Source organism: Balaenoptera ricei, chromosome 14, assembly GCF_028023285.1.
Source record: "Balaenoptera ricei isolate mBalRic1 chromosome 14, mBalRic1.hap2, whole genome shotgun sequence".
Taxonomy (NCBI): domain Eukaryota; kingdom Metazoa; phylum Chordata; class Mammalia; order Artiodactyla; family Balaenopteridae; genus Balaenoptera; species Balaenoptera ricei.
In genome coordinates, this window is record NC_082652.1 from 91,987,036 (window position 1) to 92,010,139 (window position 23,104).

Here is a 23,104-nt window from a genome sequence, read left to right on the forward strand (position 1 = left end):
TGTTTATAACTTAAGGAAAAGGCTTATTATAGATCTTTTTCATGCTATGTCATACAGGTACTATATACATGCAATATAATCGTGTTGTGTGTGTGTGTGTGTGTGTGTGTGTGTGTATCTGACAGTAAAAGACTGGCTGACGTTGTTTCGAATAATCCTAAAAGTGGTAGACCTGGGTAATGATAAATATGATGCTTGCTTTAAAAATAAGTAAGCTTAGCCAAAAAAAAATTCTAAAACTTACTCTTATTCATATATAGAACCTAACTATGGACATTTCTACTTTGTCATTCTCTTTTATGTGTTTATACACATATGTAGTTGGAATACAGGGCTAAAGACACCTTTATCTTAGAGGTTTACAGGCAGATTTAGCGTTAAAGTCACTGACAGACGTGCCTCCCTCTATAGTCCAAAGGCCACACGCTACTCTCCAAGCCAGGATGCCATCCTCTACTCCTTCCTCTGCCCCTAAGGAGTGGAAACCCCACTACCTAGAGGCGTTGGACTGTGTTCAGGTCCAAAAAATCCCTATGGAAATCATCGTGAAGCAGGTAGAATCCGGGAGAGAGTAACTGATTTCCTGTCTGATTTCCATCTAACTAATCCTCAGTGTTTTGTCTTTGGGCCTTGGGGTTACGTTGATTTTCATGGAAGCTTATGACACTGAAAAAGTGGGCAGCGGTACTTCTGTAATTATGTGTTCTGCTCAAGAAGGAAGGAATTATAGAGAAGGAAAGCATTTTTCAAAAAGAGCAGGTAAATCAGGAACAAAGAAAATTGGGATGGATTTTCCTGTCTGGCAAGGGAAGCGTAAAGAAACCCTTTCCAGAAATAAGCAGAGACCAGGCCAGGAATACGGTGGGGAGGCCTTGTTCCTTGAGTGTCAGACCTGCAGGCTGGGCTGACTGTGGCCAAGGCTTATCTTAGCAGCGAGAAAACCGGGCCCTCTAGTTTTGATAAATGAGACCTCAGGGTCTGGCGTTCGGTCCTCACACTCCAGGAATACGAATACGTGGAGAAAAGAGCGATGCCCACGGGCAGGTCTGCTCATGTTCCAGTTTGGCCTGTGACGCTGGGCAAGTAATCCAGGGTCACTGTCACGCGGCAGAGGTGGACCCAACAGCGTTAATACAGGAATGGGTGGGCACCTGCCCGTTCACTCCTGGGGTGAGAGGCAACCTCTATCTCTAGGATGATGAAAAAGTAAACTTTTACAGAAAACACATTTCCCAACACCTCCTGAGTCACTCTTCGTAGTTAAAATAAACACCACCGTATCCAGGCTCTGGGACTATTTCCCGTCCTTGTTAGCTATTTTTTTTACCAGAACTGCTTGGCCTCCCAATGCCCACACCCAATTGATCAAGTAGATGATTAGAGACATAGCATATAGCAAGGGAAAATCTGGGAAATGTCTGGTGTCTGTGGGTACAAAAAGGCATGCGAAACAAAACCAAAAGCAAAAACAAGATGAGGACGGCTACCATGGGCGGCCAGGGCGGTCCCATCGGGGAGAACGAATGGACGTTCCCAGAAGGCCGATGGAGCGGGCTTGGCCTCCAGGTTTCTACAGAGGCTGCATTTCTAATAATGAGAACAGATTCACGGATACTCACGTAATTAAAAAAATTAAGACCTTCTCCAAATGAGAATGTGTTTGCGCACGATTCTCATACGAAAGCACATCTTCTAATTTTTATATTACGTACCAAACACGTCATTGTCTTCTGAGGTCTCCCGGGAAAGGTCACGAAGGTTTCTCTTTTTTTCAGATTCTCCTCTGTTAGTTTCACCATCCTGGAAAAAACAACACAAAACAACCCTTCCTTAAGATATAGTGTTTTATCAACAGGAAGCTTTAATGCGTTCTTCTCTTGATACATTTTGGAGCCAATAAACACATTTTCATGTCTGTCTTCAAGGTATGAGATGGAATCTCAATTCAAGGTGTGTGTTCTGTGGAGGATTCTGAATTCTGGCTCGTTTTCTCTGCCTGAGCACGCAAGCATTCTCTTGCTCCAGTGGATATACTTTCATACAAAAGAAATTGAAGTTATTAAACTAAACGAGCTAAACATCATCCCATGTATTTCAGGAGCCTGTCCACTTGGTCGCTGTTTCGGGCTGTGAGTTTAAAGCGCGGGATGAAACTGACACCAAACCTGACTCCCCTGAATTCCAACTTTGCTCAGTGGCAGCCGGGCAGGACAGCCCTGGGGGAGAGCCCCTTGCAGGGGCAGGAATGATGCAAACGTCCTCGGCCCAGCTGGCCAGCTGAGGGAAGTGGCAGGCGCCACGTGGGCTGGGCCGGGCCACAGGCCTGGGCTTGGGCACCCACCTCCGCCCTCGTTCCTCTGGGAATCTGCACCCTCAGAGGTGAGCTTTCTTCACTCCCCTCCCACCCGACTCCCTTCTGCTTTTTTATGGAACCCCAGGGTGCTATTTGAGTTTAAAATTTTAAGTGCACAGAGTAGATACGGTTCAGTTTCTACTCGAAATCAAGTTTATTTAATTATTTTCATACGGAACGCTTGCACTTGACATCAAATTCAGAGGGCGCTGCGAGGGTCATGGTGACAAGGGCAGGATCCTCGGGTACCTCCCGGCCGCCCACCTCCCCTGTGGATGTGCTTCCAGCTTCTGTCTTCCTCCAAAACAGTCTGGGCACAGTTAAGCCATGGCACAAGTTCACTCCCTTCTTCCTCCTTTTTACCTTTACGTAAATGCCATCACACTCTGGACGCTGCTCTGCTTCTTGCTTTGTCACTTAAGCAGGAGTCCTGGAGATCGTGTCCCCCAGGACACGCAGCACTGCCCACGCTGCCCTGGTCGGCAGGGACCTGGCACCTCTCTCCATCTCTCTTGCCGGGTGACCAGCCTCTCTCTGGGGACACTGCACCCTGCTGCGTCGTCTTCAGTTATGCCCAATGCTGCCTTAAGCCTTGCTCGCCTACCCAACGTTGTACAAGATACATTTCTGGAGGTTGAACGAGTCACACCATAATCTTTTAAAGACAGTGCCTAACTTGGCCAGATGCACAAGAGGGTCCGCCGCTTCGTACTCTGGTCTCCACGCTTACTTCGCATCACTTTTTTCCAGACCAATCTCTCTGTCTGGACCACACCCTACCTCCTGACCTTGTGGGGGGGTGGTCCAGGCAGAGAGGTCAGAGCCTCTGGGAACTTTGACCTCACCCAGCCCCCACCCCCACCTCAGTGGCTTCCCTGCCCCCAGCCCCCTTCCTGTCCCCCCAGCCATAGATCTGAGCTGGTCTCTACTGCAGACACCATCACAAACGCCCCGTCTGTTTATTTCTCTGTCTCTCCACCACACTGTAAACTTCTTGAGAACGGGGGCCTTGCCTGATAAATCTTTCTAGCCCCAAACCGGGCACAGTGCCTGGTATCTAGCAAGTGCTGGAGAGAAAACTTCAATTTTATGGTGTTTAAGAATAGTTTAAAATAGATAACTTCTGTTTCAGCAGAGGGAGCCAAAGGTGGTGTAGTATGTATTTTTTCATGTCTACCTATTTATTTTTAGAGGAGAGTAAAACTTGGAAGAGAAGGAATTTCTTGGTAGATTCTTTCATCATCATAAATTCCTTATCATATGTGTTTGTTTCACATCTCCCTTCTAGGCTGGTGTCAGTAGCATATCCTTCACTAACTACAAAATAATAAGCTTTATTGGAGAAGTAATTAATTAAATACAATTTAGCTGCCATTGTAAATCGTTGTGGATATGTTTTTCCACATTTTAAAATCAGGATGCTCCTTACAAATCATCAGCATCTTCCAACTAGAACTGACAGTGTTTTCTCTCTCGGTGGTTAGTGAAACAGCGTGGAGTGTCAGGGATGATGGTGCTTCAGGTTCAGAGGAAAAGCTAGGTCTTTAAAGCAAATCGCTTTGCTTTCATGAGTGGAGGCACACAGCGTGGTCACACAACCTCCCCATCTCCACTGCTGAGGCTGGAATGGCATCACGGCGAAGAGACATCCTGCGTCTCACATCGCCGTGGCACTGGGACGTAGGAAAGTGCAACAGGTGATCGAGAGCCACATCCTTAAACTCTTCCAGAGCAACCTGGTGCCCGCCAGCCCCGAGTGAACGCCGTCTGCCAGGGACTCAGATGCTCGGGGAACAAAATGGTCGACCCAGAGCTGGGGGAACCCAGAACCGGCTTCAAAGGCAGCTCCTGGACAGACGGTGGGAGGGGGCCCTTTCCAAGAGGAACCAATAAACCTTCTGTGAAGAACTTGAAAAAGAAAAACAAAGGCTGGAATGGCATCGTGGCGAAGAGGCATCTTGCGTCTTACGCCCACGCCTTACACAGCCTTCTGGGCTGAGGCAACAGAACATCCGCACGTTAAAGTGGCCACAGGGCTTCCCTGGTGGCGCAGTGGTTGAGAATCTGCCTGCCAATGCGGGGGACACGGGTTCGAGCCCTGGTCTGGGAAGATCCCACATGCCGCGGAGCAACTGGGCCCGTGCGCCACAACTACTGAGCCTGCGCGTCTGGAGCCTGTGCTCCGCAACAAGAGAGGCCGCGACAGTGAGAGGCCCGCGCACCGCGATGAAGAGTGGCCCCTGCTCGCCGCAACTATAGAAAGCCCTCGCACAGAAACGAAGACCCAACACAGCCAAAAATAATAAATAAATTAATTAATTAATTAATTAATTAAAAGATAAATAAAGAAAGAAAGTGGCCACAGATGCAGCCCCGAGTGGTGATACAGGCAGGACCACGAACCCCCACCTCCTCCCATCTTCTCCCTTCTCAGTCAAGCCTCTAGCTGAGTAAACCTCTCTCCTCCACATCATGGTGCACGAGGCTATGGGGAAAGTACCTGTTGCCCTGGGATATTTACAGACTAATTTCTGTCCAAATACAAAGCTTGTGTCTGAGACCTGATACTGTTGCTATTCCACAAATATAAAAAACATCCTTGGGCCTCCCTGGTGGTGCAGTGGTTAAGAATCCGCCTGCCAATGCAGGGGACACGGGTTCGAGCCCTGGTCCGGGAAGATCCCACATGCCGCGGAGCAACTAAGCCTGTGTGCCACAACTACTGAGCCTGCCCTCTAGAGCCCGCGAGCCACAACTACTGAGCCCACGTACCACAGTTACTGAAGCCTGCACACCTACAGCCCGTGCTCCGCAACATGAGAAGCCACCGCAATGGGAAGCCCGCGCACCACAACAAAGAGTAGCCCCCGCTCGCTGCAACTAGAGAAAGCCCGTGTGCAGCAACGAAGACCCAACGCAGCCAAAAATAAATAAATTAATTTTTTAAAATCCTCATAAATAACACATTTTCAATATGTAAAATGTCCAAAAGCAACACAAACAAAATCAAGGTGATGTGTGTCCAATGTAATGGAATTTTCATGATAAAGAAATAAGAGCGTCCTGTAAGTTATAAAACGCAATAAAATCCTCAGACATACAAGACAGTCAGGCCTATGACCTGGACCTTCCCTGAGTGTCCTTGTCCCAGTGCGTTCTGATTCTTAAATTGTGTCTGTGACTGTAAGTATCTGAGTGCATTTCAAGCTGTTATGATTTCTTCATAATATCTGTGCCCATAAACAAGAAGACAACCCTCAGAATGGGAGAAAATATTTGCAAATGAAGCAACTGACAAAGGACTAATCTCCAAAACTTACAAGCAGCTCATGCCGCTCAAGAGCACAAAAACAAACAACCCAATCCAAAAATGGGCAGAGACCTAAATAGACATTTCTCCAAAGAAGATATACAGATTGCCAACAAAAACATGAAAGGATGCTCAACATCACTAATCATTAGAGAAATGCAAATCAAAACTACAATGAGGTATCACCTCACACCGGTCAGAATGGCCATCATCAAAAAATCTACAAACAGCAAGTGCTGGAGAGGGTGTGGAGAAAAGGGAACCCTCTTGCACTGCTGGTGGGAATGTAAATTGATACAGCCACTATGGAGAACAGTATGGAGGTTCCTTAAAAAACTAAAAATAGAACTACCATACGACCCAGCAATCCCACTACTGGACATATACCCTGAGAAAACCATAATTCAAAAAGAGTCATGTACCACAATGTTCATTGCAGCTCTATTTACAATAGCCAGGACATGGAAGCAACCTAAATGCCCATCGACAGACGAATGGATAAAGAAGATGTGGCACATATATACAATGGAATATTACTCAGCCATAAAAAGAAACGAAACTGAGTTATTTGTAGTGAGGTGGATGGACCTAGAGACTGTCATACAGAGTGAAGTAAGTCAGAAAGAGGAAAACAAATACCGTATGCTAACACATATATATGGAATCTAAAAAAAAAAAAAAAAGGTTCTGAAGAAGCTAGGGGCAGGACAGGAATAAAGACGCAGACCTAGAGAATGGACTTGGGGACAGGGAGGGGGAAGGGTAAGCTGGGACGAAGTGAGAGAGTGGCATGGACATATATACACTACCACATGTAAAACAGATAGCTAGTGGGAAGCAGCTGCATAGCACAGGGAGATCAGCTCGGTGCTTTGTGACCACCTAGCGGGGTGGGATAGGGAGGGTGGGAGGGAGACGCAAGAGGGAGGAGATATGGAGGTATATGTATATGTATAGCTGCTTCACTTTGTTATACAGCAGAAACTAACACACCATTGTAAAGCAATTATACTCCAATAAAGATGTTAAAAAAATATTTGTGCCTGTTTTCCTTTCCATCAGCCTAAATATGTAAGAATCCACTTACTTCTCCCTATGAATTTTAGAGGTAAATACAACAAGCAAAACTCCCATAATTATTGATGTAGACTTTAAAATACTTCTACGTGAGATTCATTATCCAGCAACATTGGCAGAATATTAACTCTGATTTAAGCAATTTGCTGTACTTTCTAACCATCTTGCCCAAACCTCTGGCAACAGACCCCATCATTCAGGTGCTTCACTGCCATTTTTAGAGATTTTCTTCTACTTGGTACAGCTATTTACACACACACACACACGAGTATAGAGGAAAATATGATTTTAATCAGCCTTGTCTTTTTAAAACACTGAAGGTCTCAAGGTAGCAATTTTAGGAGGAATGAATGGCCCAGAGGATAAGTTCCTAATCGTTGTAGAAACTTCTGAAAAATAACAAGAAAGCTCTGGGAGAGGAAAAGAAAACACCGCAGTCACATTTTTAAAAAGTTAAAAAATTTTCAAAAGTTCTGATTCAAACTAGAAAACACATATCAGGAGAGGAAGGGTGTGAAACATTTAACAAGTGACATTCTAAACTGAAAAACCAGTTTCATGTTAGTATTTGAGACATGGTCCACCACAGGTTGCTTAACAAAAAAAGAAGAAGTGAGAATTGATTTTGAGAAGTTTGCCATACCTTAAAAAAAAGACATTTCATGAGATGCCATAAAACTTGAGTGGGACATCATGGGTTTAGACGCAGGGACAGCCTTATCTGGTTCTATTTCCTTAATTGTATTCCCATTCACTCATTAATTCCCATGCGGACCTTGTAGTAGGAGCCAAGGCTGCAGAGAGAAATGCGACGTGGGGCCTCCTCGGGATGTTCACATGCCGTAAACAAAATGGACGTTTCAGAAAGAAAATCAGAGAACCATCAAGCCAACCCCTATCAGATCAGTGCCATTTAAACTAGTACTGGGTGAGCCAGCCTACTGAGCCGGCATCACACTTACTTCTTCTGAGACACCCTAGGAAAAAAGTACGTAGTGATTCACCGTTTTTAATTCTTAGGATGTTTAGCAAGATAAGTTGCATTGGTCACGGCCCTCCGTCCTCCCACACTGTGCTCCTTCTGCATCTGATGCTTGACTGATGTCATCTTAAAGAGGAAAGAAGAAACCCAGCAGAGATCTCATTACGGCTTCACCAGTGACACCTTCATCCATCACACTCCTCATCCACGTTTCCGCCTCACGGGCTTGCTTTACAGAACACAGGCTGGTCAGATGCTTTGGGTACCGGTCACCGTCTGGCCTTATAACCCTCATCTAAGTGCCACGTAAGTCTGTCTGCTGTTTCTCAGGGCACCACACATATCTTTGACCTGAGCTCACCGTGGAGGGGATGTTACTAAAAGACAAATATTTATTTTCCTTTCTCTTCTGCCATATTCACGTAGCTGATAGATTTAATCCACCTAGAAATTCGCTGAAAATGGTTTGGGGGCATAGGATCAGCCACATACATAGTGTGCCGCACCAAATTGTTATTTGCACAGAAGCTTAAGAACTGGGTCTCTGAGGCCCATTTCCTGGACTTGACTCCAGGTGCCCCACCTGCTAGCTGGGTAACTTTGGGAAAACAATTGAAGTTTCCTCTACTTCGTTTGCTTAAGTGTGAAATGAGCGTCATAACTCAGAGGTTCTTGCTGTCTGATTAGGAAATTCCTGTGAATTGAGGATATTTTTAAGATTCTGGTTTCATCAGAGGAAAGGTAGAGAAGCCTTCCCATAACGCTGGGGAGATAATTCCAAGAAGAAACAGAAGGAGCGATGGCAACAAGCGAGCATCTTTGGACAGCTTTTGCGGACTCGCTGCTCTGATACACGCTTTGTGACACAATCCTTCTTCCCACTCATTTCTCCCTGGAGGTGTCAAGCCGGGGACTGAAGCAGAGGGTGGACGGCAGCTGCAGAGTCGGAAGGCAGAAGGTCCCCGATGGGAATCCTGACGGGTTGACTCGCATCCAGGGTGCTGGAATGTCGCCCGTCTCCGGGGTGGTCGCCCCCTCAGCTCCCGGTCCTGCCCATGACTCCCGGGAGCTAGCATGGGCTCCGCCACTGGGGTCGCCGGGACACCCCGGTCCAGCGTCTTCCCAGGAAGGAGATAAGCCAGCGGGAGCCAAGACCTGAGGTGTGGGCAGCTGGGGTGGAGGCCGGGATGCTCTCCAGGCAGTTCCTCGCTCTGGGAACACTTTGTGCTTTCAAGGAAAATTGTAGAATCTCTCTAAGGGAAACTCTCTCTCTTTTTGTTTTAAGAAGCGAATCATTCCTTTCACACTCAGAATAAATCCAGACCCCATATGGGCTGGCTGTACGTGTTTGGCTTAAATTCCTACAGCACTGCTCTCTAATCACATCTCAGAGATCTCAGCTGCCACCGGAGGGGGAGAGGGAAGCAATGAGACCGTCCCGGCCAACAGCCCATCAGCCCAGGGCGGTGCGAGTGCTTCAGGGACCAGTACGCATGCGGGGAGGGTCGAATCTACTGGTATTTTCTGTGGCTGAAGAAATTCTCCTGCGTGTTCTTGTTATTTAAATCTGGTGATAAACTTTGTTTGAAACTGTTAAAGTACTGAAGTATCAACACCAGAAAAAATCGTGTGTGTGTGTGTATGTGTTTATGTGTATACGTGTGTACGTCTATGAGTGTGTGTGCCTGTGTGTATGCATGTGTAAGTGTGTATTGTTTGTACAAAGTAATAAGAAGTATATGAAAATAGTTCTTATTACTTTGTACTTACTATTCAGCATTTTTGGTTTATTTCTTAAAATAAACAAGGATCACAGTCTTGCTCTTGGCTGGATTTGGACAAGTAACAGACGATACTAGCAAAACAGTGAAAGCTTACAGGATCAATGTAAAGAATATGAAGAAAAATGACAATCAGACTCATATAAACTGACTCATCTCAATGGCATGTCCCTTTTTGTGCAGCGTCAGAACAGGATGGAGATATTCAGGCAAAAGTGTGACCTTAGCCCATCTAGACCAGGGCTTCTCAATGCTACATTATTGGTATTTTGGGCTGGATAAGCCTTGTTGTGGGGTAGAGGCTGTCCTGCGTGTCATGGGATGTTTAGCTCCCTCTTTGTCCTCTACCCAGGAGATGCTAGTAGCCCCTGCAGTTGTGACAAGAAATGTCTCTAGACATTGACAAATGTCTGGAGGATGGGGGGGGGGGGTCCCCTGGTTGAGAGCCACTGGTCTAGACAAAGAGAAGCAACAGAGAGGGGGTGAAAATCGTGAATCTGTTCACAAACATATAGGACGGTGATGAGTTTTTCATGAAGACATTTTGTGAGTCATCAAAACTCCACTTCTAAAGAATAATTTGAAAGCAGGGACCACATGACAAGGATTAGAGAATGACTGAGAATTAGATTTAATTTAGTCATTAAAGCAAGTGCTGCCTAGGCAACGGTTTCTTAGATGTGACACCAAAAGCACAAGCAGCAAAAGAAATAATGGATAAACTGGACTTTGTCAAAATTTGAAACTTCTGGGCTGCAAACGGTATGATCAAGAAAGTGAAATGACAACCCAGAGAATAGGAGAAAATATTTGCAAATCATTTATCTGATAAGGGTCTAGTGTCCAGAATACATAAAGAGCTCCTACAACTAAACAACAAAAAGACAAATCACCCAATTAAAATAATTGGCCAAGGATCTGAATAGGCACTTCTAGAAAGAAGGCATATGAATGGCCAATAAGCCCAGAAAAAGATGCTCATCAACATTATCCACTAAGGAAATGCAAATCAAAACCCACAAGACACTGCTGGATAAAATAAAAAAACTGATAACAAGAATCGTTGGGAGGACATGGAAGCCCTCGTACGCTGTAGTGAAATGGTGCAGCCGCTGCGGAAGAGACTCTGATGGCCCCTCAGAAACAGAGTCGCCATTTGACCCTGCAGATGCAGCCTCGGTACATACCCAAGAGAAGTGAAAACATATGTCCGTGCAAAAACTCATACACAAATGTTCATAGCAGCATGATCTGTGATACCAACAGGTGGAAACAACCCAAATGTCCACCAACTAATGAACAGGTAAGTAAAACATGGCATTTTCCTACCATGGAATATTATTCAGCAGTAGAAAGTAATGAAGTATTGACATATTCTACAACACGGGTGAACCTTGAAAACATTATGTAAGTGAAAGAAGCCAGACACACACACACACACACACACACACACACCTGTTGTATGATTGCATATTTAAGAAATGTCCAGAATAGACAAATCTGTAGAGACTGAAAGTAATTAGTGGTGGTCTGGGGTTGCAGGTAGGGTGGGGTGGGAGGATGGCTAGAATGATTAACCTGAATAGATTTATGACTAAAGGCACTGAAAATGCTTCCCACTCAGCATTGTGGACTCCAGAGGAAAAGAGCCATGATGTTACAACTCTCAATGAGATGAGATTTCAAATCCAGGACTCCTTTTCTAGATTTGTCTGGAAAACATAGGAAGCATTTTTGATGATATGAGTATAAGAAAATCCAGGATTTTTTAAAATTCAGAAGTTATATAAGACAAACGAAAACATATGTCCACACAAAAACTTGTCTATGAGTTTTTGTTTATAGCAGAGTTCTTTATAATAGCTAAAAGGCGGAAACAACCCAACTGCCCGTCAACGGATGAATGGATACACAAAATGTGGTATATCCATACAAAGAGATATTATTGACCTTAAAAAAGAATGAAGCACTGACACAGGCTACAACATGGATGACAATTGAAAACATTATACTACGTGAAAGAAGCCAGACAGAAAAGACCACATATTACATGATTACATTCATACAGAATGTCCGGAATAGGGAAATCTAGAGACAGAAAGTCGATTAGTGGTTGCTTAGGGCTGCGGGCTGGGAGGCTGGTCCCGGGGGGGCGCGGGTGACAGCAGAAGAGTGCAGTTCCTTTGTGAGGTGATGAAAATGTTCTAAAATTGATTATTGTGATGGTTCCACGTATCTATGACTAAATTAAAAAAGCACCAAATTGTACATGTTAAACAGGTAAATTGTATGGCATGTGAATCACATCTCAATAAAGGTATTTTAAAAAACATAAATGCTTCATTTGCAGGTAGTTAAAATGAAACGTTGTAGCATCACTAAAGGAAGTTTAGAACTACCTGCTTGAGGTGCTTGTGAAGCCCTTATCTTGGATTAGGAAATGGTCATTTTACTACTTAGTTTAAAAGCCACACTCTCTGCAAGACCATTTGGTAGCGTAATTAAGATTGCAGTGTTCTTTAAATAATGAATGCAAAGAAGGGAGCTCAGGACTTTATTTTCAACACTAGTCAGAGCAAAATAAGTATTAACTAGTGTCACAGTAAAACTGTTTATTGAGACCTGTTACGTAACTGGACGTTCTAACATCTATTTTAGGAACACAAATATCCTGCTATTTATTCCTGGAAGTTACTGCTCCATCAGCTGTTTAAGTAGAACGAGAAGGATGGTGACCAAGGAAGGGCATGGGGTGGTGGGAGAGAGGGAGGTGGGCTTTGTTCCGTGTATCTCTTTTACTAAAAAGAGTCTGATGGTCCTGTGAATGGAAAGTTTAAATAAAATGCACTTAAAGCTAATTCACAGAAGGGCATTCGTTCAGTTCAAAAAGATATTCTACATTACTGAAAACAGAAGAAGGCAGTGGAAAACTCTGCTTTTCTTAATTTGAAAGTAAATGCATTTCCTTTAGTTTTATAGAATGAAAACCTCTCCTACTTAATTTCCCTGAACACATCACCCTATGCCTACACATGGGTATTTAACTGCTTCCTGTGATGCAGACACGGTAGAAGTGGCAAAAGTCTAGTAATGGAAGATGAATCTTTGCTCAAAGGAAAAACACGTTGATATATCAGAGTCTGACCATTTTTCTGAATATATACCTCAGCTCTGCCAATCTCTTCAACCACCTCCGTTTCCTGTTTCACTGTAAAATGGGCATAATGATACCGTCTATCTCACGGGGTTATTCTGAACGCGAAATGGGTCCATACGTGTAGTGATTGTAACAGTGTCTGACCCTCAGCTAGCACCGTCAGTGCCGGACATCATCACGATTTATTTTACTCTTGATGCATCTTCTGATCACTTTCCACATTTTAGTAAAGGTGGAAATAAAATCTTCTTAAGTAAAAATCAGGTTTTAAGGTGCATGTCAATGCAATCAGGTTGAGAAGTGAAAGAAAAAGAGATTTCGCAGCGAACTCTGATTGTACCTGAGTTCTGGTTCCCTTGCTCGAAAGGAACAAACTCATTTTGCAAAATGGAACTGTCACTTGCCTCTGCAGGTGCTTTTCTTCGTAGCTGAGTTCTGTACCTGTGACCACCTAGGCGAATCACCGAAACAGAAACCTGCTCGGACTCGTTCCAGGAGCTAGAGAAACAGTCAGGCCAAAGCTGGTTTCCACCCGTTCAAGGTTGGGAACTTGATTAAGAGACCAAGCGCATCTCAAGAATATCATACACACAGCGCTGATAGATGCCGACCACCAAGACCAATAAGATCAATTCCTCAAAAGTGTGCGTGCGACATTCTCTGCAAATGCACATTCAGGGGAAATTTGGTTCTTCAGGCCACAGACCTTCTCTTGCTCCATAATTGACAATATAATCAAGTCAGGGTATAGTTAGGAGAAGATACAAAAAATATTTTGAAAAACCTCTTTATGGAAGGTCAGGTGGCAACTAAATTGTCCAGGAAAATGCAGATCAAATGGGTTTCTCTGTATATTAATGAAACCATCCTTTTATTAAGTACCATAGGAATTGTGACCTAAAACAATCATGTCTCCTAATGTTTTAGAGCATGCTTATATGCTCAAGAACAAAATCATAAAATCAAAGGTCGATTTTCTCTTAAACACTGAAAGAAAGGCGAGAAAGGCAAAAGATACAATGTTCCTAAGCAGAGTAAGTAACTAAATATTTTGTATTCCAATAATGAAATGAGAGGAATCTCTTATTAAGAATGGCTCACCAAAAAGCAGCATTATAAACTCCTGGACTATATTCTATAAATACCACGTCATATTTCACCTTGAAAAACACTGCCATAAACCTCTTTTAAAAAGACTTAAAATTGTCACAAAGTAGAATAGAATAAAAAAAAGATTTTCTGTGGGACGCTGCCCACCAGCAGCTGGAAGAGGCAGGAAGGACTCCTCCCTGGAGCCTTCAGAGGGAGCACGGCCCAGCCGACACCTTGATTTTAGACATCTGGCCTCCAGAACGGTGAGAAAATGAGTTTCTGTTGCTTTAAGCCACCCCGTGTGTGATGATTTGTCACGGCAACCACGGGAAGCTAGGACGATGCTCCTGGAAGCTGCACTATCTTTCAGGCTGGAAGGTACCACCCCACCGTGCCTCTCAGGAATACTTTCCTTGGGGCACGGATGCAGCTTGGAGGGTCTGGCTGTAGCATCTGCCTGAAACACCTACGGCAGGTGACTACAGGACCGCTCCAGGCCCTCATCCCTTCGCGCCGGACCCTGGACACCTCCGCCTGCAGGGCAACGTGATTCCCCAGGTGTGGGGGACAGCTGCTTATTAGCTGGGTCTCTGGCGTCCACCCTACAGCCAGGTATTTCCTTCCAGACACAACAGCACGGCCGGCATGCTTCCAAACCTCGGCAGGCTTTCCTGAATACGAGCTGCAACTCTCCTGCAGCAGTTGAACACGAGGCAGTGTGTCCGGGGGGCCGTAGTGCTGTCCCACTGTCTCTCACCTCACGGGACGCTGCGGTGGCAGCTGGCCAAGAGGCCTTCGCCATTGCCAAGGAGGCTGCAGACATGGGGTCAGATCTTAAAGCTTGGCCTGCGCTTGCCTGAGGCTGAGATGAACCACTTCTCTCCTTTTCCAAAGAAAACCACCATTTATCAGAGCAGGCATCCCCTGCCACCCTCAGCAATGGTCCCCTCTCCAGAGTACCATTTGCATCAGCTGACGAACACGCTCTTAAAACTCCAACGTCAAAAGCAAAACGGCCCCGATTGGCTTCCATGCCCTTGCCAGCTGCGCCCTGGGTCTGGCTCCTCTTCTCCGCACAGCTTCTCAAGGAGGTTTCTGGGCCACTGTTGCCAGTCTCCTTCCCCAATACTAATCGGGTCTCACTGCCACCATGCCACCAAAGCATCTCTGGCCCCGGGCAGCAGGGACCCCGGGCTGCTTCATCCAATGGTCGACGCTCCATCCTTTTCTGACCTGGACTCAGTGCTATTTGACCCGTGAAATGCTTCTAGCACTCCCTGCCGGACCCAACAACTCATGTCCATCCCCCCACCTCGTGGCTGCCCCATCCTGGTTTCCCTTGCGGGGGCCGCTCACCCTCCTGGTCCCAAACGTTGAAGTCCAGGGCTCAGCCTGGGGTTCCTCTCTAAACCCGTCTCCTTAGTTGATCTGAGAGTTATGAATCCTGGACGTCTCTGCCCACGCTTTTTGCAAGGTGAGCACCTAAGGGGCACCTCAAGCTCGCGGCGATTTTTCACCTGTTTGTTTCGCTAACCTACCCTGCCCACGCTTCCTCACCTGTGCACAGGTGTACCCCCGACGCCCAGGCCCCAACCCTTCATCCCCTTCTCTCTCTGACGCCCAGTTCATCGGCAAATCCTAGCAGCTCTCGCTTCAAAGGTAACTGGAACGTGACCATTTCTCAAGGCATCTACCTTCGCCCCCGGCCGGGCACCATCATCTCTCAGAAGGACAGCTCCGGGGGCTTCCTGACAGCCAGCTAGGCCCTCCGTGATCTAGGCCTTTCCCTGCCTACCTGGCCTCCTATCTTACCCCCTCCAGCCCTGCCTCTCCCGATGCTGGCTGGCTCGGTCTCTGCACGTGCGATATCCTCCACCTGGAACATCTGTCCCCAGAGAGCCGCGTGGCTCCCACCTTCCACCTTCCCGGCCTTTGCTCTATGTCGCCCCATCACGGTGGCTCTCCGGCAGCCCTCACCCCTGCCCTCCTTAGCCGCCAACCCCACATATTTCTTCTGAGCCCTAACACCATCTGAAGTACCTAATTCACATGTTGATGTGTTTATTATCTGTCTCCCCAGTTACAATACCTGCCGGTGTGGGCAGTCACTGCCGCGGGGCCCTGGTGAGCAGATACGACCGATGGGACCTGCTTTCGACATTCTAGATACTTTCCTGGTTCCTGGGAGGCACCTGCGTTCCAGAAAAGGAAGTGCAACGGAATGTGACTTTACATTAATAAGTTGCCTCCTGACACCTTTTATTTATTTTTTTAACATCTTTATTGGAGTGTAATTGCTTTACAGTGTTGTGTTAGTTGCTGCTGTATAGCAATTTGAATCAGTTATATGTATATACATATATCCCCATATCTCCCCCTTCTTGGGTCTCCCTCCCACCCTCCCTATCCCGCCCCTCTAGGTGCTCACAAAGCACCGAGCTGATCTCCCTGTGCTATGCGGCTGCTTCCCACTAGCTATCTATTTTACATTTGGTAGCTGACACCTTTTATTTTTACTTAATCAAAAGGAGGCAATTTGGGGGGATGTATTTGAAGAAGTTTCCTTCCCTACAGGTATTTCCAGCAGAAGTAACCAGCCCCAGCATGGTGTGAAGTTCACTACCAAGATCAACTTGGACGCCGTGCCCTGAGCAGATGCCACATAAGCTGACCCTGGGGTGATGGCACCCACTGGCTGTGCAGTGTCCAGTGGCCCTGGGACATGTGGGTGCCAGTGGGTCAGTCTCCGTTCCCACAGGGTTTGCATTCCAGGGTGAGGAGGCAAAACCAGCCAGAGAAGGAAAATGAACCCAATGGTTTGGGTGGGACGACAGCTCGAGGAGAGTAAGGTGAGCCGCTGGAAGAGAGGGGCCGGGCGGCGAGGGCAGAGGGCAGGGGGGCAGGGCGGCAGGTACGGGTGGCAGAGGCCAGGCCCCCCAGATGCGGAGACAGCACGCGGCTTTGCCAGCAAGGACACGTCTCCGACTGATTCCTGAAAGAGGCAAATTCCCACCCAAACAGTCGAAACCAACATTTAAGCTCGCCTTTTACTTTTAAATTTCAAGATGTTGGTATTTTGTTAAGCGACTTAATGCAGCTCTGAAACAGTAGAGTGTGAATGCACGCACGTCTGTGAATAACCCAGGCTGCAGTCTTCCTCACTCGCCACGGGTAATTAAGGTAACTACCAAATTGCCTTATCTATTTACTGACGGCTTGTGTTTGGTTACATATGACTTGTGCTAAAGCATAATTTAGGGCGTATTGAACAACAGAGTCTGTTTTGCAAGTATCAAAAGCCACAGAAACAATATTGAATTTTATCGAGGCTTTTGTTTAACTGTATGATAATCAAATTAATGTGGGTACCAAATCTCAATTAGGAGAGTGGTGTGTTAGAATCATCCAAGTGCAGAGCGTGGGCTGAGCCTGAGAACGTGTCCACACAGCTGCCGATGGGCACTTTGCAGTGCTGGAGGCTGGCGGGTGAGAAAAATGCCACACACTCAAACACACACACACACTGACAAACACAGAAAGATAACTTTTCACAAATGTATTCCAGCCTATAAAATCTCTCACTTACAAATTTAAAGTTTTAAAACCATATTGCCTTAGGACTCCCCTGGTGGCACAATGGTTAAAAATCCGCCTGCCAATGCAAGGGACACGGGTTCGAGCCCTGGTCCGGGAAGATCGCACATGCCGCGGGGCAACTAAGCCGGTGCACCACAACTACTGAGCCTGTGCTCTAGAGCCCGCGAGCCACACCTACTGAGTCCGTGTGCCACAACTACCAAAGACCACGTGCCTAGAGCCTGTGCTCCGCAACAAGAAAAGCCACAGCAATGAGAAGCCTGCACACCGCAACGAAGAGAAGCCCCCGCTTGCTGCAACTAGAGAAAGCCTGTGCGCAGCAACAAAGACCCAACGCAGCCAAAAATAAATAATAAATAAATAAATAAATAAAAGCAATCATTTAAAAAAAAGTTAACCAAGAAAACCATATTGCCTTAGTAATGAGTGAGAAAAGACAGGAAGCATCATTCTGAAACCTGGATTTTTAGGTTTTGTTTCATTTAAAACATTGTAAGAGGGTTTGATTTAAATATTTTAAAAGTTCTTCCTTAATAACAAAACAAACACAGAGTTTTCATACGCGGTGACACGCTTTTCACTCTCAGAGTCTGAAATAAACTTGTCTTCAAAGATAAAATTACATGGTGGCCTTTCTGAAATTACCTGGCAGGGGATGAGAAATGGCTGGGAGCCTTCATGGGCACACCAAGCGGCGAGCCCTAAAACGACTGGAGCTTAAAACAATCTGCCACCTAAGCCCTTTCCCCAGCCCGTCAACCTGAACCACCTACGGGAAGGCACTACTTTCCACTCCCAGCAAATCTAACTCATCCACCCCCTGGAAAGGAGAGTTTCCATCTAAACACTTTCATTCGAGTCAGTAGGAATTCAAGAATACATATCTGCTGTGCCATCCTTGGAATCATGTTCTCAATCAAATATAAACCCCAAACGGAGCCTGAAAACTATTTCACGTAAAGCGTATCCATCGTGAGCTCAAATACTTCCCCAGCTTAAAAAAAACCTATTCACTGAAGTCAGCGCTGCCTCTGCTTGTTCTGTGCTGCGCATCTGATGACAGGCCAACATTTCTGGCCTCCCTTCCCCCGTCCTGTCAGCTCTCATAAATGATTTAGCGTTACAGACGCGGGGACAGAGGAATTAGGGGCTATGACAGGGTGAGGGAAGGAATGCGGAAGGAACGCTTTATGAGTCCAGCTGAAAACAAGACGATCAACGGGTGTGTTCCAGGGTCACCGGATTCCACGTGATCAGCTGCCCGGGGCCCAAGAACATGACGTAAGGATAGAAGCCTCGTGTGTGGGTGGCTTGAATATCCAAGAGCCGTCCCCTCGGGGGCACGGTCCACTGTTGCTGTAGTTTTACCCAGAGAATGATTTTATTGTCACGTCATTTATAAAGTTAATGACCAGTGTTAAACATATCACTTCTATTGAACGACTTTCGTGGCCCAAAGTCAGCTGCTTGCAAGGTTGGTCACGGTTTCTGATAAAAACTAAGTTTGCGAACTAACTCCCAACCCTAATAAACCCTATAATAAATAGGGTGAAAGGACACAGAAGTTGCACATCTCACGGGAGTCCGAGGCCCCTGGGGTTTTCAAGCCCTCAACCCTAAGTCGGAGGCCTCGAGGTCCCCGCAGACTGACTGCTGGGGCCCTTCCCTTAGCAGCTGAGCCGGGAGGGGCCCCCAAGCAGGGGTCCACGAGGCCATCCCTAGGATGGGGAGGGGCTGGGCCTGGGCCAGGGACGGGGCGGAGTGAAGCCGGGCCTGGAGGCAGCGGGCAAGTTCATAAATCACGTGCTGCTGTGTGGCCTGCCCGCTGGATTTATGCTGCCTGGGGCACCGCTTCATAATCGCCCCATTATTTTTATTGAGGGTTGTTGAGGGGCCGGGGTCTGCTGGCTAATTACACCCCTGTCTTTACTACTCACTCACATGTGTGTCTGTGAGGCCTGTTGCCACCTGACTGACAAAGGTGTGAGTGTCCTCAGTTTACCAGAGGAAGCAAAATGCCCACTCTCGGTCCTTAGAAATCAGAATCAAGCTAGGGTCGTGCTTTCCGTGCAGAACCGTGATGAGAGACTTTGTCTTTAGTACCTTCCAAGAGCAAATCAGTGCTGACTCAGCACATTCGAGAACCTGCTGTAAAGGTAGACTTAGTGAGACCGTGCTTGCCTGCGGGTGAGAAATGCTGCCATCTCCAACACGGTAATCTTCACCATCCCCCGGGGGCACCGCAGCCATCCCTCGGGGCACAGACAGCCCCCCTTCAGAGGCGGCCCTGGGTTCTTAAATACAAACGCGATTTCACAAACCAACCCGGAATGAGATGTTTCATTTTATATTCTCGTGGCTCCTTCTCAAGTCAGGGACAGATCCCACGTTGGTTTCTCCATGACTGTAATCAGAAGGTTACTGATTCTGGGAAGCCTCTTTAAAAGGATGCATTTTCTACACTGTTTTATTTCTCTTTTTAGAAGCTCACTGAAATTCTTCTGGAGGCACTAAGCAAGTCAGGTGGGTAGGCGTCTGTGTGTGCATGACACTCAGAAGCAGTTAAGATAAATGCATGCTGTTTGCAACGCGCGTTTCCCAACCCTGCAGCAGGTGGCCCCCTTCGGAGGGAGCCGTAAGTAAGCAACGGGCCGTGAGACCCTCCCAGCCAAGGGAGGTGAGTGAGGGCAAGACCTGCTCCACCTGCTGGAGCTCACGGCTCACAGCGCTGTCCTCTGCAGTTGCTGGTATTTATAAGGGTGTGTTTCCAGAGGATTTTACCTTCTGAACTCAATGCTCACTTTTGTACGCAATCATATGACTTTGAGAAAGACCCAGTTTTTGTCCTTAACAAGAATTGGAGCTGATGCCTATCAGGCAGGGTTCTGGGGACCCTAGAACTAGGAGGACACACCAAGCACCCAGTGGAACTGCACTGCGCCTCAAAACACACGGCTATTTAAATCTAAAGTTTAAGGATTTGGTTCTTCTCTTGTACCAGTCACATTAGCCACGTGTGTCACGTGACCGCCCTCTTGGGCGGCAGGGGCACAGGGCAGAAGGTCCTGCGGGACGGCGCTGCAGCAGGGCGTCCGCAGTGCGTAACGGACGCGTGGCAGCTATTGGTACAGCGCACCATCTGCCTATCGGAAGGCGGCTCAATGCTGTGCAGTTGAGGTGAAGGGGAGTTCTTTATGGGTGTGTGCGAGAGACAGAGACGGAGATACAAATAGAGACGGAGGGAGAGACAGACAGACAGAGAAAGGACTCTGCAACTGTTGAAGACAGATACAAGGGAAAGTCCGCCTGCACCTCGCGATCTAAGGCCTTACTAGATGCTGACTAGGTCTTTCCATGTATCCGACTAGATTGGTGAGTGTCTGCAGGGAAATACCTTCTACTTTTCAGCCCCCCGAAACTTTGAAACGTTTATTATTTGATTAACTTAAGTACCTGAGTTCTCAACAAAAATTGTTCGTGGAAGCGGCCTAAGAAAATGGAATGACACATGTATGGGTCTAACAGTTGCCAACACACTGCAAAATCAAATCAGAAACGTTAACTTTCCAGGTGGAGTCCCTGCTCGAAGACACGGCAGCCCCATCAGGTGGGTCTGGGCGACTGGACGGAAGTGAGTTTCTTGGCAAACCCGCTTCCCATTCTGCGAAGTAGCCGTGGTGACGGCGGTCGGTTCTAACAAGGAACTGCAGGAGGAAGCGTGATGTGGGGCGAAAGCAACGCTGGATTTGGGGTTTGAAGGGTCCACCTGTGCCGTTCGCAGCGCGGGGCGTGTGGACGACACCCTGCCCTGGCCTGGGGCCCACAGGTGAAGGCCGCCAGCAGCCAGCCGGCCTGGAGCCGGTGGTGTCGGGGGCGCCCTGGACACCCGGACGGGCTGTGCAGTTAGGGTCCCCCAAACAGCAGCACTGGGGGCGGCGGGGGACAAGGGCACAATATTCACGAGCAGCCCTCACAGCACTTAATTTCCCCGTGGGAGGACAGAGGATGGCACGGAGCTGGCCGTGGTAGGAAGATTCCTCCTTCCCGAGGCTGGCGTGAAAAGCACGGGGCCTCCTGAACGAGGGAGACTGCTGACAACATACCACACTTGGGGCAACAGGACGCTGGATTACGGTTCTGCAGAGGAGTGAACCCCCGGGGGGAAAATGTCAGCCTGTCCCACAGCTGGGACGTCAGACGTTTTGAAGGAAACGTATTTTCCCGTCAAATCTACATTTTCCATCTCCATGCTGGTGGCCAGGGCTGAGCTACTGAGTGCCTCTGTGTATATGTGCAAACTACACCTCTCATGCCTCAGAGCATTGCCGGTACAGCTTCCCAGGGGCTCATCAGACAGCGGGGTCTGTGATGAGTAAACACGAGAACGGCTTCCCCGGGGCGTGATTATCCCCGGAGACGCGGCCAGCACACACTGGGCTTTGAAGAACAGCTCAGAGAGCAAACCGATTTAATCGGAAACACAAAGCAGACCAACAGGTTACTCCCTGCTGCAAAATCAGACACGAGTCTAAATTCTGCAATTGCTCTCAGACCTTGTTTTTCAGTGTGGTATCTTTTTTCTTAAGCTGATTAAATAGAAAACTCCAGAAACATGGCTGGGCGCCTTTGGAGAAACTTTGTGAGCCAGATACCACTGCCAAGAAAAGTACAGAGATCCCACAGGTGAAAAGCAGACTTTCAAAATTATTACTGTTAGATTTTCGAAAATTGCAATAGATCATCCCTTGATTTCACTCATTTTGGAAAATCTGTGGGGATGCCAATATAAACTACTCTTTGTTTCTTATGTTTCCTGGTAGTAATGCTTCTGACTAGCAATGGCCTCACTAGTTTCGTACGAAAACTTCTTGAAGTTCATTCCCGTGTGGACTGAGGTCAGTGCTCAAACAAGAAAATTAAACAAAGCTGAAGAATTCAGGTGAGAAGAAATAGTTCAGGGACGCTGGAAACCCCACTCGCTCAAGGTCAGGAGGAAATTTGGAAGCAGGAGAGGCAGAGTCCCCAGGGACCAGCCCTCTTCCAGAACCTTCCACTGACCCCTGCCAGGCAGCACTAGTAAGCCCCAGGTGACAGGTGTTGAGGTGGATTCTGAAGGTCCTGGTCTGTAGGTGCTGGGAGCCCCGGTTCTCCACACTTGACACTTGGGCGGGGCCTGAGCGTCCGGCGGGGCAGCCGTCAGCTCTGCCCACCTCGGACCCCTCTCTCTCCCTGAACCCCTCCCATCTGTGGCCCTCCCGAGTTTCCTCTTACCTCTCTGATATCCGTCTCTGCTGCGGGGTCTTTTTCCTCTGCACAACAAAAAATGGCACGAAAGCTCTTTCCCGCAGGACATTCGTTGCTGCTCTGGGAGACGTCGTCAGAAATCACGGTGTTTAGGGCACCCACGGGTTCAAGAGGGAAGCAGCTTACAATTGCTGAGCATAGGCGACAGGCCTGGGGCCAGGGCCGTCCTGCCGAGCCAAAGTTATCTCTACGTAGCCAGAAAGTATTCTGACTTGTGCCAGTAAGTTCCAAGGCCGTCCAGCATGGTGTCAGAAATGGAAACACCAATGGAATGTCTAAGGGGCCACTGGCCCTCCCCTCAGTGACGCAAATTCATCAAAAAGGATGCCTCTTCCCAGCAATCACTGTGAGGGGGACACTTTGATTGACAGGCAGAGTCAGGCTGCGGAAATGGTGGGGCTGGTACCTGGGGGACTCAGAATCCACAGCCTTTGGAGGGGCCGAAACTGGG

The 23,104-nt window shown here is 47.4% G+C and overlaps 1 protein-coding gene across 4 annotated transcripts in view; it reads right to left on the reverse strand.

The window, feature by feature from the left end:
- Positions 1-23,104, reverse strand: part of MBP (myelin basic protein) — a 115,840-nt gene that overhangs the window by 58,957 nt on the left and 33,779 nt on the right. For 3 of the 4 annotated variants that reach the window (XM_059895187.1, XM_059895185.1, XM_059895188.1), the window contains exons 2-3: positions 15,842-15,944; positions 1,713-1,800 (exon numbers count right to left, since the gene is read on the reverse strand). In XM_059895187.1, the coding sequence (XP_059751170.1) occupies positions 1,713-1,800; positions 15,842-15,913 (160 nt within the window). In that variant the 5' untranslated portion in view covers positions 15,914-15,944. The remainder of the gene's footprint in view (positions 1-1,712; positions 1,801-15,841; positions 15,945-23,104) is intronic. The other variant, XM_059895186.1, reaches the window with a different exon arrangement.